The sequence below is a fragment of the Artibeus jamaicensis genome, unplaced genomic scaffold (assembly GCF_021234435.1).
Source record: "Artibeus jamaicensis isolate MK-2021 breed Jamaican fruit bat unplaced genomic scaffold, CSHL_Jam_final contig_2259, whole genome shotgun sequence".
Taxonomy (NCBI): domain Eukaryota; kingdom Metazoa; phylum Chordata; class Mammalia; order Chiroptera; family Phyllostomidae; genus Artibeus; species Artibeus jamaicensis.
In genome coordinates this window covers 7,079,184-7,093,988 of record NW_026521468.1, presented here as the reverse complement: position 1 = coordinate 7,093,988, position 14,805 = coordinate 7,079,184, and the positions used below count along the sequence as shown (strand labels likewise).

Here is a 14,805-nt window from a genome sequence, read left to right as displayed (position 1 = left end):
CTTGGAAAGTAAAGGCCACGGCCCAGGCCCCAGTGACAAAGGCGGAAGGACCTGTGGGTGCAGCTGAGCAGTAGGTCGGAGTCCGTAAAATCCGTGCAGAGGGTGGCAGCCCAGGGATCGCTGTGGCCCCGCCGCTGGGCGGGGCTCTCCAGGTGGAGGAATTCGCCGCTGTCCCTCCCTAGTTGTCCAGCTGTGTGCTCCGGGTGCCGGCCGCTCTTTGAGCGAATGAAACAGACATGAGCGTAATCCTGCCTCCCGACCCCAGGACTCGCCGCTGAGGCTTCGCATCGACTTCTCCTTCCCGAAAGTTTGCTCTCTCGGGAAGCTGCGCGCGAGGCAGACGAGGCTCGTCCAGAACGAGGTGTCACGCCGCCTCGAGTTAGAGCTGAAGGCGGTTTGGCCGCGCTGCGTGGGGACGTCTGTCTCTCTTTGCCTTGGTGCCAGGCGGCTTCTGTGGGCCAGGGTGACGCCCCACCCAGGGGGCCCTCCCCACTGCACCGGCGGCTGTAGTGGGTTGCCTCTGGAGCCCCGCACAGCTCAGCGCCCTGGATCTTGCAGGGAGTGGGGGGATGTCTGTGACCAGAGGCCCCCAGAAGGACGACGGCGATAATGAGCTCATCCGTCCTCAGCCGGGCAGTGTGGGGACAGCTACCTCTGCACGGGCCGTCCGATCGTCATTGTGCCCAGTGGATTCTACTCTCCTATGTTTTTTTTTAAAGATTTTATTTATTTATTTTTAGAGAGAGGGGAAGGGAGAGAGAAAGAGAGGGAGAGAAACGTCAGTCCGTGGTTGCCTCGCACACGTCCTCGCCCTGGGGACCCGGCCTGTAATCCAGGCATGTGCCCTGACGGGGAATCGAACAGATGACCCTTTGGTTCGCAGGCCGACACTCAATCCACTGAGCCACACCAGCCAGGGCTGGATTCTACTCTTCCTTTCTCTGGAGGGGCCGGCCTCCTGTATTACCGCGTGGATCTTCAATCCGCCGCACCGTGTTGATTTGTTTTTCTGATTGCGTCCTGCACGTCTCTGTTCTTGCTTGGTGTTGCTCCTGGTGCCCCAGTTCGGGGCCGGTCGAGAGTGCAGTGCTTCCTCACGGGCGGGCGGGAGCTACGGCTGCTCCGGGCTCTGCCCCCCCAGCTCACTCCCCCCCCCCCGCCCTCAGCAGGTGGCTCTGCTCCGGTCCCCCCCCCCCCCGTCTCCATTCATTTAAGCAGCTTCCGTGGGTTCAGAGGGAAGCCCAGGGACAGACGGGGTGAGAGGCCCTCGCCTCCTGGCAGGGGCAGCGGACTCCCAAACTGCTGCATAGTCACGAGGCGCGTCCCTGTGGCTCCGACAATAGCCTCAGAGGACGATGTTAACAGCGTGTGTGTGTTAGTGGTGGGACGTGTGTGTTCGTGTTGTACGGGTCGGACCCTACCCTGCAGGTGCCCCTGGGGGGCGGCACAGAGGCAGCAGGGGAGGAGCTGGGATCCAACCCTGAGGGACCTCTTGGTTTCAAGGACACGAGAGACCATCAAGATGTTTGAGCAGAGGGGGCCAGACCCGGACCCCGGTGGAAGACGGTTCGTTGACGGCGGAGAATGCTGCGGGGCTGGGAACCGCAGGAGCCGGGGTGGGCCGCGGCCGGTCCGACCGGAGTCTGAACTGGGTGGACCTCGGGAGCTCTCCTCTCGGGCCGCCCCAGGTGCAGGGGCGAAGCACCCTCGGCAGTTCCCGGACGGCGGACGCGGGCTGCGGGCCAGGCTTGCCCGAGCTGCCCTCTGCCTCCCTCTCCAGCGGCCCCCTCCTTCCTGCTCCCCGGGACGACCCGAGGTCCACGCGTGCCATCGATTCCCGAAGCAGATACAGATGGCCAGCCCTGGCGCGGCCAGCCTCCGCCAGACGCGCTGCACACGGCTGTGAAGTGAAGGAGGGGGTCCGCTCCCCTCCGAGGCTCCAGCTTTGGGGTGGGGGGGCAGTGCCCGGGGTGTGGCCTCTGCTCTCAGAGCTCAGCGCCGCCCTTGGAGGGGTTTTTTGTAGCTTATGAAAGAAGGAATTTGAGGCTGGCCCTGACCCCAGTCCACCTCAGCGAGGGAGCTTGGCTGTGTCTCTCTGAACAGAGAGGCGTCCGCTCCACAGGGCGGACCCGAGCCCTCGGGACGCCTGTCAGGGAAGTTTTTAAACTCTTTCTAACGATTCCAGAGGCCCGTAGGTCTCATAGGAAAGTTAGGCATCATAGATAAGCGAATCCCCAACCCCTGGAAAGCCACCCTAACACATATATGACACTCAAACTTCGAATGTCTACTTACCACTTACACACACATGTGGTGTGCGTCTCAGAACCGCGAGCTCTCCGGGCCCACCGCTCTCTCTCCATCCACTTCCCTCCTTCTTGTCCCCTTCCAGGCGGCCAGGCGAGGGTGTGGTTCTCTCTTTAAACCCCGCCGTTGATGGAGGGATCCCCATTCGTGTTGGGGGGCCTTGGAAAACCATTCTTTCCAGCGTTGGGTCTCCCAGTCCAAGCCTGGGGTGCACGTGTTTTGGGGTCCTCTCTCAGGGTCTCCGTTTAAGGCCTGGGTTCCCCCTCTTCTGTGTGTGGCAAAACCCACAGAGACCTTGATTTACCGTCCTGACCGTTCAGCTCAGCGGCATTAGGTACCTTCACGCTGGTGTGCAGCCGATCCCCCGCCCCCTGCCGTCTCCAGAACGCTGTCATCGTCCCAAACCGACCCTGTGTCCCTGAACCGACAACTCCCCTCCCCCTGCCCCCACCCCCGGCGCCCGCTGTCCTCTTCCTGTCTCTGTGGATTTCCGTCCTGGTGCCCCACACAGGTGGGACCATGGCCGGAGGCTGGCCAGTGTCACTCGGGGTAATGTCCTCCAGGCCCACCCGTGGTCAGAATTTCCTTTGCTTTTAGGTCTGAATTCCGCCCGGCAGTGGGGCTGGCCCACCCTGCGTTTCCCCCTCCGGGCACCCCAACACACGGCCATGGGGAACAGCATCGCGGCGACTCGGGTGTTCCCGGTCCAAGGCTCCCCGCCTCCCCCTACGGACCCTGCCCAGCTCACACCGCAGCCGCTGTTCCTTCCCAGGTCTCTGTGGGGACACTTCTGCACGAGGGTCTCCTGGGCACGGACGTTCCGCGTGTCCTCCCGATGCAGGTGGACCTGAGCGCACAGCACGTCAAGGCGGCCGTGAAGAACGTGGCCTCCGTGTTCCTGATGACGGACTCCCAGGTGGCCGAGGAGCAGTTCCTGGTGCTGATCAACGACCTGCTGGCCTCGGGGGAGATCCCGGGGCTGTTCACGGAGGAGGAGGTGGAGAACATCATCTCCTCCATGCGGCCGCAGGTGAAGTCCCAGGGCATGGCCGACTCGCGGGAGGTGTGCTGGAAGTTCTTCATTGAGAAGGTCCGCAGGCAGCTTAAGGTACGGCTTCCGTCTTGGTGGGGGTCTGGTGGGGCTCAGCCTTCAGTCTGGGTGCAGGTGGGGGCCGTTTCCCCCCAGGATGTGGAAATCCGTTAGGAGTGGGTGCACGGTGGGGCTGCCTGCTGGAAGGGGCCTTTGGGCCATTTCATGGCCACAGGAAGTATTTTATACACACACACACACACACACACACACACACGCAAACAAACGGCGAGTTCAAATAGGTAAGTGCACCTTGACCTTCACCGTTCCCCCTGAGGGGACGGAGGCAGAACTAGGCCGAGGCTCCCATGAGGAGGGAGACCCCAGTCCTGCAAAAGGGCCACCCCCACAGACCTTCTGCAGCTCAGGTCCCAGGAAGTCCCAGCCTGTGTGGGGACCAGCCGCCGCCCTCCGGGGCCTGGAGGGGGCTGTGTGTCCCGGGAGGGACCAGACCCGCTAAAGGGAGTGTGTTCCTCCCTGATGGCCAGCCTCATTCACCCAGCATGGACGCCCATCCCCCGTTCGTCCTTCATCCCGAGTTTTTCGGCCCCTTGGAGAGTAGTGTCATTTCGGGGGGGCCTGGGGCCGACCCCTGCACCCTGACATCTCTGGGGAGGGCTGGGGCGTCAGCCGAGCGTGGCCCGCCCTGTTGCTGGGGCAGCAGGTTAAACCCAGGAGCCCTGGTGCAGGCGAGGGCTCCTCCCTCTAACAGAGCCCCTGCCGAGAAGCAGGACTCGGCCTGGCCCCGCCCCACGAGTGGCTCCTCTGGGTCCTGCACACAGGTGATCCTGTGCTTCTCCCCCGTGGGCTCTGTCCTGCGCGTCCGGGCAAGAAAGTTCCCTGCTGTGGTCAACTGCACGGCCATCGACTGGTTCCACGAGTGGCCGCAGGATGCCCTGGTGTCTGTCAGTGCCCGCTTCCTGGAGGAGACTGAGGGGATCCAGGTGAGTCACCGGGGCCCAGCTCCCCCCTGCCCGGGCTGCGCCGGCCTTGCCGAGCGGTCACCGGAGACCAGGCCCCGGCTGGGGCGGGGCCAGTGAGGCGCTCACCGCGGCCACCAGATGTGACGGGGTGCCAGCAACCTCAGTGGCCGAGATCAGTGGCGTTGTAATGCAGTATTTTCTAAAATCAGTATCCAGGCCAAAAAACTCACAGCAAACGCAACTGTAAACCAAGATGGGGCTGCTGTTCCGCGGTGTCTCGGCCCTGCAGTTCTGGGCAGGGAAGGTCATTTCTGTGAGCTGGGGGTTCGGCCCGCGTGGCCACGCCCCGCAAGGCCGGTTCAGGGGGGTTGACACCCATGTGCCGTCAGATTGGGTGACTCGGGTTTTGCGCCCAGCTCCCGTCTGGAGCAGCTGCTGGGGGGTCCCCGTGTGCACTGTGATGAGCGACACGAGACGCCGCTGGTCCTTTCACTCGGCCCGGCCCAGCCTTACCCGGCCCTGACCATCTCCTTTCCTTCCACAGCGTCTTTCTTGGCTGAGAGGCGGCGCCCACGGCCGCTCCTTGACCTGGCTCCCAGCGCTCCGACATCCTGTTTTGTTTTGCCCACAGGTTCAGCTGCGCAGGAGGATAAACTGAACTTGAGACTGGCCTTTTCCCAAGTTTTTAAAGCGGGGTGGGATCCCCGGCTGGGCATCTTTGGAGCGGTCACTTGCGGGGTGGGCCATAGCGTTTCACTCAGGTCATGGAGGTGGGTGTCCAGCCCCAGGACAGGCCTGCTGGGATCCGGGCGTGGCCCCGCTGCTGGCACCAGCGAGGGCTGCCGGCCACATGCCAAAGAAACGTGTGCTGGACACGTTTGCATGTTAACCCAAATGAAACCGAGTACCCCTCGGCCGACTCCCAGGGCGAAGCTCCCAGTGCCTGTCTCTGGGCAGGTGGGGTGGGCCCAGGCGGTGGGGGACGTGACTGTGGTGTGCACGGTGGACGGAGGAGGCTGCTGAGAGGGTCACCACCAGCCTGGGCTCTGGTAGAGGAGAGACCCCGCGTGAGCCCGCTGGACGACCCGGGGTCCTCGGCACTTCCCCAGGGACACAGGTGTGAGAGCGTGTGTGTGACACTCACTGAGAGATGATGACAGTGACAAGCTGTGCTGTGTCCGGTGCTGAGCTACACCCTGCTGGCGTCACTGGAGCCCAGGACAGCCCCCACAGACCTGGCTGTGTCGCAGCTCATGGGACAGCGGACCTCACGAGGGAGGAAAGCTGTGCCTCGCTGATTCCCGGAGGCCGGCGGCCTCCTCGTCACCGGGCACCTCTGCAGGGCTGGGGGTGCGCCTGGCGGCAAACGGGCAACGAAGGGCCCATGTTGCCTTTGCAGCCAGAGGTCAAGGCCTCCATCAGCCTGTTCATGGCCTACGTGCACACCACGGTCAACGAGATGTCCAAGGTGTACCTGGCCACCGAGAGACGCTACAACTACACCACCCCCAAAACCTTCCTGGAGCAGATCAAACTCTACCAGAACCTGCTGGCCAGGAAGAGGATGGAGCTGGTGGCCAAGATCGAGAGGCTGGAGAACGGGCTGATGAAGCTGCAGAGCACCGCCTCCCAGGTGGGAAGGGCCCGGGGGGGGGAGGGGGCGGGAGGCTTTTCCCCCCGAGGTGCCTTCCAGACCCCCCCTGGGGCAGCATGCCTGGGGGGGCACCTGCAGCTGCCCAGCGGCCTTCCTGTGGTAGGAACCGGAAGGAAGGGGGAGAGGGCTCCACCAGCCACGGTTTCCCAGCCCACCCTCCCGCCGCTCCCCCGAGGGTGCCTCTTCCTGGCTCCTGGCTCCCGCTCCCGGCTGCCCCCCAGCCTCCCCAGAGCCCCCAGAACTCTGACGCTGTTGACATTTTTTAATTGGGGGAGCTCGGATGTCAACTCCTTAAGCAACAGGAATATATGTCTTATACCTGTGACCCTGTGTGCACAGTTGGTGCTCAATAAGTACCTACCTGAGAGAAGTTGCAAAGGTGCATCCAGCTGTGTCCCAGGGATCTGGGAGCACCTGAGGGGCCTGCAGCTCCGCCAGGCCCGGGGGCCGCCCTGGCCGCGGCCCATCCAGAGGGAGGGCAGCGCTGGGCCGGGCCTGAGCTCGCCCCGCCTGCTGGCGTCTCCTCTCCCAGGTGGACGACCTCAAGGCCAAGCTGGCGATCCAGGAGGCTGAGCTGAAGCAGAAGAACGAGAACGCGGACAAGCTCATCCACGTGGTGGGCGTGGAGACAGAGAAGGTCAGCAAGGAGAAGGCCATCGCCGATGAGGAAGAGGTCAAGGTGGAGGTCATCAACAAGGTGAGCAGCCCAGGAGGCCCGGGCACAGGCCAGGAGGGCTCCCCATCCTGGGGCGCCGCCCCATCCCTGGAGGGAGGGCCTCTCAGAAGAGGCCTGGTCTTCAGAGAAATGTCCTCCTGGGGCCACGCCCCTCAAAGTGCGGTCCCCAGGCCGGGTAGCCGCATCGGTGGGAGCCAGTAAGAAGGGCAGGTTCTCGGGCCCTGGCCCTGCTGGGTTGAATTGGGTCTGTGTCGTAACCAGATGCCGGCGACCGCTAAGCATGGCCAGGTCTGGGGACACTGCCCCACAGCCCTGGTCCTCGGACTTGCTGCACCGGAGCCCCCCAAAGTTCCGATGTCCCTGGCGGGGTGGACTCCTGGCTGGAGCTCTCTGTGGCTGTTGGTCTGACTTCTCACCCCTGCCCCCCCACTGCACGGCTGCGGGCCTTCTATCCGGAGTCTGCATGAGCGTTGGAATCGAGGGCGTCCCGGAGGCCGTCTGCTGTCCCTTGAGAGGGAGGCAGATGGGGACACTGAGGCTCAGTGTGGTTGGCAAGACTCAGAACAAGCAGGTGACAGGGTCAGGCTCAGGGTTTTCTCCAGGAGGTTCTTCGTCCTCTCGAGGACAGGACGGGCAGGGCCACCCTCAGCGCCCAGCAAAGCCCCAGGCAGCCCCCCACACCGTCCTCCTCATCACTCTCTGGTGTCACGCAGGTGCTGTTTCTTGTTGAAAGACACCAGGCTTCTATGGGCCTGTCTGCTTGGCACCCAAAGGCTCGGAGGGGCTCCTCCTGACCCACAGGGCAAATAAATGTGTGCACAAATGCACGGGTGCGTGCGTGGTTGGGTGTGTAAATGAAGGAAGGAATTTGTGCAGGACCGAAGACACCCGTGCGCTCTCCAGGGGAGGGGAGCTGCACCCCGGAATTTTCCCTGGGGCAGGGAGGCCTCACGGTCCGGTCCGGGCTGCTCCACGGGTTCCCCTGCAGCTGGGTGCTGGAGCCGGCAGCAAGAACAGCTCCCGTCCTGAACCCCGTGGGCCGTGGCAGGCTCACCGCCCTGAGTGTGGAGGGGCTGGGCCCACGCAGGCAGGGGGGAGAAGGGCGCGCTCCAGGTGGTGACTGGCGCTCCATGAGCAGGGAGGGAGCACGCCCCCCCCCTGCTCCCCCGGCTCCCCCGAGCACCCCCCACACACACAGCCACCACCACCCAGGCAGACCACCCGCGTTGATGGTTCCTGCCTGGCTTCCTTCCAGAACGTCACTGAGAAACAAAAGGCTTGTGAGACGGACCTGGCCAAGGCTGAGCCGGCCCTGCTGGCCGCGCAGGAGGCACTGGACACCCTGAACAAGGTCAGCGAAGAGCCAGACAGGAGCAGGGACCGTGGCTGCGGGTCCCCGGGGCGCTCGTTCATGGCCAGTTCCCCGGGACTGTCACTGGGGTGTCCAGGGCCCCCTCCCAGGTCAGTGGCCCCTGCCGTTTGCAGAACAACCTGACAGAGCTGAAGTCCTTCGGGTCCCCCCCGGATGCTGTGGTCAATGTCACGGCCGCCGTCATGATTCTGACCGCCCCCGGGGGCAAGATCCCCAAGGACAAGAGCTGGAAGGCGGCGAAGATGATGATGGGCAAGGTGGACACGTTCCTGGACTCCCTGAAGAAGTTCGACAAGGAGCACATCCCCGAGGCCTGCCTGAAGGCGTTCAAGTGAGTCCCCTGGGCCGCCACGGGGGAGGGCAGGGGCCGGGCCGCACAGCGAGGTGGGGCCCTGCAGACAGCAGGTGGCGGCCTGGGCCCGCCTGGCTGCCCCTGCAGGTGTGCCACTCCTGGGGGGACACACCCAGCTGGCAGTGCCACCTCTGGGTGGGGGGCTGGGACAGCGTGCAGGGGGCTTCCACGTACCTGCATTTTACCCGTAGACGCCAGTGCACTAGCTCTGGCGGGGCTCTGCCTGTGGGCACTGCACAAGCTCCATTTACACCTCTGGGGGGCCTGCCCGCATCTCCCCTGGCAACCCAGACTCAGGGTCGGCTCGACCCCGGCCAAGGAGGGGCCGCTCCCAGGGCCCCTGGCGAGACCCCAGCCCCTCCGAGCCCCTGCTCACTGAGGAAACACCTGGGTGACTGAAGAGCGTTTGGAAATAAAATGTGAAGTATAAGAGGACAGACGCGGGAAGCCCTGAGAGAGCCACCTCCAGGGAGCTGCCACAGTCAACGATCAGGGCACCTCGGTCCCTTTCCTGCAGTTTTTTCCCGGAGGGGAAATACCACTTGTTCTGCTTTTACTTTCTCAACCTGACGTTGCTGGGGAACCAGAAACTTCTCCATCAGCTTCGTTCTTAACAGCCGAGTCGTGTCGACGTTGGCGTGACCGTCTTCTGCTCGTGGCCCCCCACCCCCGAGCCCCCTCCCCCGCCCCGCACTCTCCGGTGTGTGTGAAACAAGCAAACCCCGTGCCACATTGGCCCGATTCCCTGTGAAATGCACCCGGGGGGGGCGCAGAGTCCAAGTCGCCTTTCCGCAGCACTTTGTTTTTTGGTTATTTTTTATTTTTTATTAATTATGCCATTACAGTTGTTCTATTCCCCCCTTCATTCCCCTCCACACTACCCCCCCGTCCCCACCATTAACCCCCTTTAGTTTATGACCATGTGTCTCAAGTCCTTTAGATTCTATATTTCCCATACTATTCTTGCCCCCCCATCTCTTTTCTACCTACCGTCTATGCTACTTATTTTCTGTACCTTCTCCCCCCTTCTCCTCCTCCCACTCCCCTGTTGCTAACCCTCCTTGAGATCTTCATTTCTATGTTTCCACTCCTGATCTAGCTGTCCTTTTAGTTTGCTTTCGTTTTAGGTGTGGTTCTTAATAACTGTGAGTTTGCTGTCCTTTCACTGTTCATGTTTCTTTAACTTCTTTTTCTTAGATAAGTCCCTTTAACATTTCATATAATAAGGGCTTGGTGATGATGAACTCCTTGAATTTGATCTTATCTGAGCAGCACTTTATCTGTCCTTCCATTCTAAATGAAAGTTTTGCTGGATAGAGCAACCTTGGTTGTAGGTCTTTGGATTTCATCACTTGGAATACCTCTTTCCAGCACTTTGAATTCTCCGCAGGATTGATCCTCCCTGCAGGCGGTTCCCTGCTGGGCTCCAGGGTGTCGTCCTCATGTAAACAGTCCTGGTCTCTGGACCGTCTACCCTGCCCCTGTGCGCACCTTCCCTGGTCTCTCTACCAAGGTAGCTTGCACATAGGTCCCTGAACGACAGACCACAAGACTGGCTGTGGGACAGCCGGGGACAGAGTGGATGAAGTGCCTTAAATTGCTACCCTCCAGACCCTGCACCCCCCAGATCACACCCCAGAGGCCTTCTTCCCTTCTCCTTCTCCCTGTAGTCGCTAAGATACCAAGGGGGAAAAAACCCGCTGCTCTCTCACGGCTGCCCCTGTGGCCAGTGGCCACACACAGTGCGGGGCCCAGGCTCGGGGCATGGGCGTCCAGCCTGTGTCCTGCAGAGCCCAGGCCAGCGCCCCTCCCCCCTCTCCAGGCCCTACCAGGGCAACCCCACGTTTGACCCCGAGTTCATCCGCTCCAAGTCCACGGCCGCCGCGGGCCTGTGCTCCTGGTGCATCAACATCGTGCGCTTCTACGAGGTCTACTGTGACGTGGCCCCCAAGCGGCAGGCGCTGGAGGAGGCCAACGCGGAGCTGGCCGAGGCCCAGGACAAGCTGTCGAGGATCAAGAACAAGATTGCGGTGAGTGCGAGGCCCGCCCCGCACCCCCTGCCGCTGCTGCCGGGAATCCCTCAGAGGCCCGGGGAAGGTGCCTGCGGGCAGATGCGGGGGGGGGGTCCCGTCCCACCAGGGGGCCGCTGCCCTGCTCCACCTCCAGACCCTCCACCCTGTCTCTCCAGGAACTCAATGCCAACCTGAGCAACCTGACCTCGGCGTTCGAAAAGGCGACAGCGGAGAAGATCAAGTGCCAGCAGGAGGCCGATTCCACCAACAGGGTGATCTCGCTGGCCAACAGGTAGCTGGCTCCGCCCCAAGGGCCACCCTCCTGTCCCTTAGGGGCTCCTCCTGGCCCCGAAAGGGACGAACCTGCCACATGGCCTCTGGAGGAGGAGGGATGAGCCCCTGGTGGGGGCAGTGACACCCCAGCTTTCATTCTCTGAGCACAAGGTCACTGGGATAAATGGAATGGCTGACTGCTGACCCGAGCCCCCACCTCCTGGAGCTGGTGACGCTCACTCCCCGGGTGGACCTGGGCATTCCGTGACCTTCAGGAAACAGCACCTGGCACAGCACTGTGTCCCGAAGGCCCTGCCTGCCTGGGGCGCCCACTCAGGGGGGACCGGTTGTGTCCCCAGGCCACCGGCACCGTGGAGGTGGGTGCAGGCCCGCAGGCTGATTGCACGGGGCATCGTGTGACCCGAGCATGTGGCCTCCAGAGCGGACTGTCTGGGGGAGCATGATGTGAGCCACATCTGTCCTTCAAAACTTCCTAGTTGCCACCTTGAAACAGCGCGGAGAAGCAGATGAAAACGTTTTTGATAATGTTTTATTTAACCCCAAACCTGGTCGTGTGGATGAGTGATGAATGTGAGAACATCTCCTGCGCTCATTTCTCTCTGCATCCATGAGCCCCGGGTGTGTCTGCGCCACGGCCGGCTCGGTCCAGGCCAGCACGTCGGGGTGCTGGCCGCCAGAACTCGAGGCCGCCCCATGAGCGGTGCGGCTCCACAGCTTTGTCCTCAAAAGTGTTTTCGAAAGTGAGCCTGGCAGGGACTGTGGGCAGGGTCCGCCTAGGACATGGCTTCAGGTTGTCCTGTCCCCTCCACAGTGGCTGCTGACGGTGGAGTGGTCATTGTCAGCATGACATGGGGACCCTGGGAGGTCCCCAGGCAGCATGAGGCTGGCCCCAGAGGGGTGGGGCCCTCACCTTTGAGTCAGTGGGGATGACGCTGAAGACAGACCACCACCAGCCACATCCAGCAGCCCGTCGTTCCTGCAAACTCAGGTCAACACTCTGGAACTCGTGGTGGGCCACTGAGGGTCAAGGGCCCGGCCTTGAGCTGGTGTCCCAAGGCCTGAGGCACACCCTGGAGTGCCCGCTACCCACGCGGCCAGGTGTCCTGGGAGGCTGCATTGTCCCGGGGCCACCGTGGCCGCCACACAGCCTTCCCACCAGCCAGAGTGCTCAGTGGTGTCTGGGGAGCAGCTCCCACTGGTGGGCGAAGCGGTCGGAGCGTCAGGGCAGCGGTGGATCCGCGCAGACGGCCTGGGGAAGGGAGACCCGGTGTGTCCAGTGCCGCCTCCAGAAAGCATTGGTTTTGCTTCCCTGAAGCATTTCTTCCCCAGAATTCTACCCCCCATCCACCCCCTCCCCCGGGGCTGTCACTGTTGAAGCATCGGGCAAAGTGAGGGGTGTGCTAAGCAAGGGTTCAGGGGGCACAGGTAGGGGCGTGCCCGCCTTGTTCTTCTCGTCTGAGCCCCCTGGGTGCACGGTCCCCTCCCTGACCCCGCCCACCTCGGTCTCGTTTTAGGCTGGTGGGAGGACTGGCTTCCGAAAACGTGCGCTGGGCCGAGTCGGTGGAGAACTACAGGAGCCAGGGGGTCACCCTGTGCGGGGACGTCCTGCTGATCTCAGCCTTCGTGTCATACGTGGGCTACTTCACCAAGAAGTACCGGAACGAGCTGATGGAGAAGTTTTGGGTCCCTTACATAAACAAGCTAGCGGTGAGCGGCCCGTCACTCAGGAAATGCAGGGTGGTCCCCAAGGGGCCGGCCCAGCCAGGTCTCCCCTTTGACCCCGAGACTGAGGCTCTGGCCGTTCGGGGTCCGGACTGTGGCCTGCTGTGGCCGACGCCCGTCAGGGCAGTGGGAGTGGCAGCGGCCTTGCAGGTGGCCTGCACCCACCATCTGTGTCCGCAGGGCGGTGAGGCCACACCACCGCTTCTGAGAGACAGCACCTCCCCTCGGCAGGTCCCCATCCCCATCACGGAGGGCCTGGACCCCTTGAGCCTGCTGACTGATGACGCGGATGTGGCCACTTGGAACAACCAGGGGCTCCCCAGTGACCGCATGTCCACCGAGAACGCCACCATCCTGTGCAACACGGAGCGCTGGCCCCTCATCGTGGACGCCCAGCTGCAGGGCATCAAGTGGATCAAAAACAAATACGGGGAGGAGCTGAAAGCCATCCGCCTGGGGCAGAAGAGGTGCCGGGAGCCCACTGGGGTGGGAGGGGCCGCCGGGGCAGAGGTGGGGGGGTCGGGGTCCCAAAGCAGCTGCAGCTGGCTGTGCTGGGAGACGCGCCCTGGAGGGCTCACACTCATTAAGCCCCCAGTGGGTCTTCAAATGCACATCCTAGCAACAGGTGGATTTTTTAAAAACTATCTGGCCCTTGGAATGGCACCAAGAGGAAAGAATTAAACTTGGGGCTCTGACCCCCGTGACCTGCAGCTCCTGGGGTCAGGTGCGCCGCCCTGGGCTCCCGTCCCGGCTGGACTCCGGCCTGGCCGTTGGCAGCCCAAGTGGCTTCCAGCTGCTCGTTTTCTCGTCCCTCGTCTCGTTTGTCTCCTCGTCACCGATGAGGAACGGGGCCGAGACAAGGGCCGCCCTGCACGCCGTCCGTCTGTCTGTCTGTCCCTCTGTCCGGAGGACAGGGCACGTCGGACGGGGGCAGGCGCGAAAGCGTTTGCGCCCCCGTTTCCCCTCTGCCCCCCGGACCCCACGGGGAGGCTTACACAGAAGCCCTGCGCTCCCCTCAGGAAAGGACGGGTTTCGGGGCCCTGAGCCGCGGCCCCTCGGACGCCTCTCCTCCGGAGCCTCCGGGGCGCCCTCTGGGGCTCACGGCCTTGGGCCCTGTGCGCACAGCTACCTGGACATCATCGAGCAGGCCGTTTCCGAAGGGGACACCCTGCTCATCGAGAACATCGGCGAGACCGTGGACCCGGTGCTGGACCCCCTGCTGGGCAGGAACACCATCAAAAAGGGGAAGTGAGTTTCGAGTCCCTTCCCCAAAATGCTGCCGCGTGTGACGGACCCAGCTCAGAGGGGAGACGCGATCGCGGGGCCATGTCCCAGTCAGGGATAAATGCATCGTTTTATTGGTGATGACCTCCAGATGCTGGTTCTTTTTTTTTTTTAATTTAACTTATTTATTTTTAGAGAGGGGAAGGGAGGGAGAAAGATAGGGAGAGAAGTATCGACTGGTTGCCTTTCTCACACCCCCAACTGGAGACCTGGCCTGCAACCCAGGCACGTGCCCTGACAGGGAATCGAACCTGCAACTGTTTGGTTTGCAGAGCAGCACTCAATCCACTGAGCCACACCGGCCAGGGGGCCTAGGTGGTAATTCTTAATGGCTACATTTTTCTTTCTATTTTATACATTTTGCAAATCTTGGACTTATTTTAGTTTTTTCTTTTAAATATATTTTATTGATTATGCTATTACTGTTGTCCCATTTCCCCCCTTTATTCCCCTCTACCCTGTACCCCGCTCCCACCCGCAATTTCCCCTCTTAGTTCATGTCCATGGGTCGTACTTGTAAGTTCTTTGGCTTCTCCATTCTCTATACTATTCCTAACCTCCCCCTATCTATTTTGTACCTACCATTTATGCTTCTTATTTCCTGCACCTGTTCCCCCTCTCTCCCCCTCCCCCCCAACTGATAACCCTCCATGTGATCTCCATTTCTGTGATTCTGTTCCTGTTCTAGTTGTTTGCTTAGTTTGTTTTAGTTTTAGTCTTTGTTTTTAGGTAGGGTTATTAACAGTTGTGAGTTTGTTGTCATTTTATTGTTCATACTTTTGGTCTTTTTCTTAGATAAGTCCCTTTAACATTTCATATAATAAGGGCTCAGTGATGATGAACTCCTTTAACTTGACCTTGTCTGGGAAGCACTTTATCTGTCCTTCCATTCTAAATGAAAGCTTTGCTGGATAGAGCAATTTTGGATGTAGGTCCTTGTCTTTCATGACTTGGAATACTTCTTTCCAGCCCCTTCTTGCCTGCAAGGTTTCTTTTGAGAAATCAGTTGATAGACTTACGGGAACTCCTTTCTAGGTAACTGTCTCGTTTCTCTTGCTGATTTTAAGATGCTCTCCTCTTTAATCTTGGGTAATTTAATTATGATGTGCCTTGGTGTGC

At 61.4% G+C, this 14,805-nt stretch overlaps 1 protein-coding gene across 1 annotated transcript in view; it reads left to right on the top strand.

Moving 5' to 3' along the window:
• Positions 1–14,805, top strand: part of DNAH17 (dynein axonemal heavy chain 17) — an 81,624-nt gene that overhangs the window by 46,768 nt on the left and 20,051 nt on the right. The window contains exons 54-64 of the mRNA XM_053660379.1: positions 3,149–3,415; positions 4,180–4,341; positions 5,720–5,953; positions 6,507–6,671; positions 7,906–8,001; positions 8,136–8,353; positions 10,197–10,404; positions 10,563–10,678; positions 12,195–12,387; positions 12,634–12,869; positions 13,528–13,650. Coding sequence (XP_053516354.1) covers positions 3,149–3,415; positions 4,180–4,341; positions 5,720–5,953; positions 6,507–6,671; positions 7,906–8,001; positions 8,136–8,353; positions 10,197–10,404; positions 10,563–10,678; positions 12,195–12,387; positions 12,634–12,869; positions 13,528–13,650 — 2,018 coding nt within the window. The remainder of the gene's footprint in view (positions 1–3,148; positions 3,416–4,179; positions 4,342–5,719; positions 5,954–6,506; positions 6,672–7,905; positions 8,002–8,135; positions 8,354–10,196; positions 10,405–10,562; positions 10,679–12,194; positions 12,388–12,633; positions 12,870–13,527; positions 13,651–14,805) is intronic.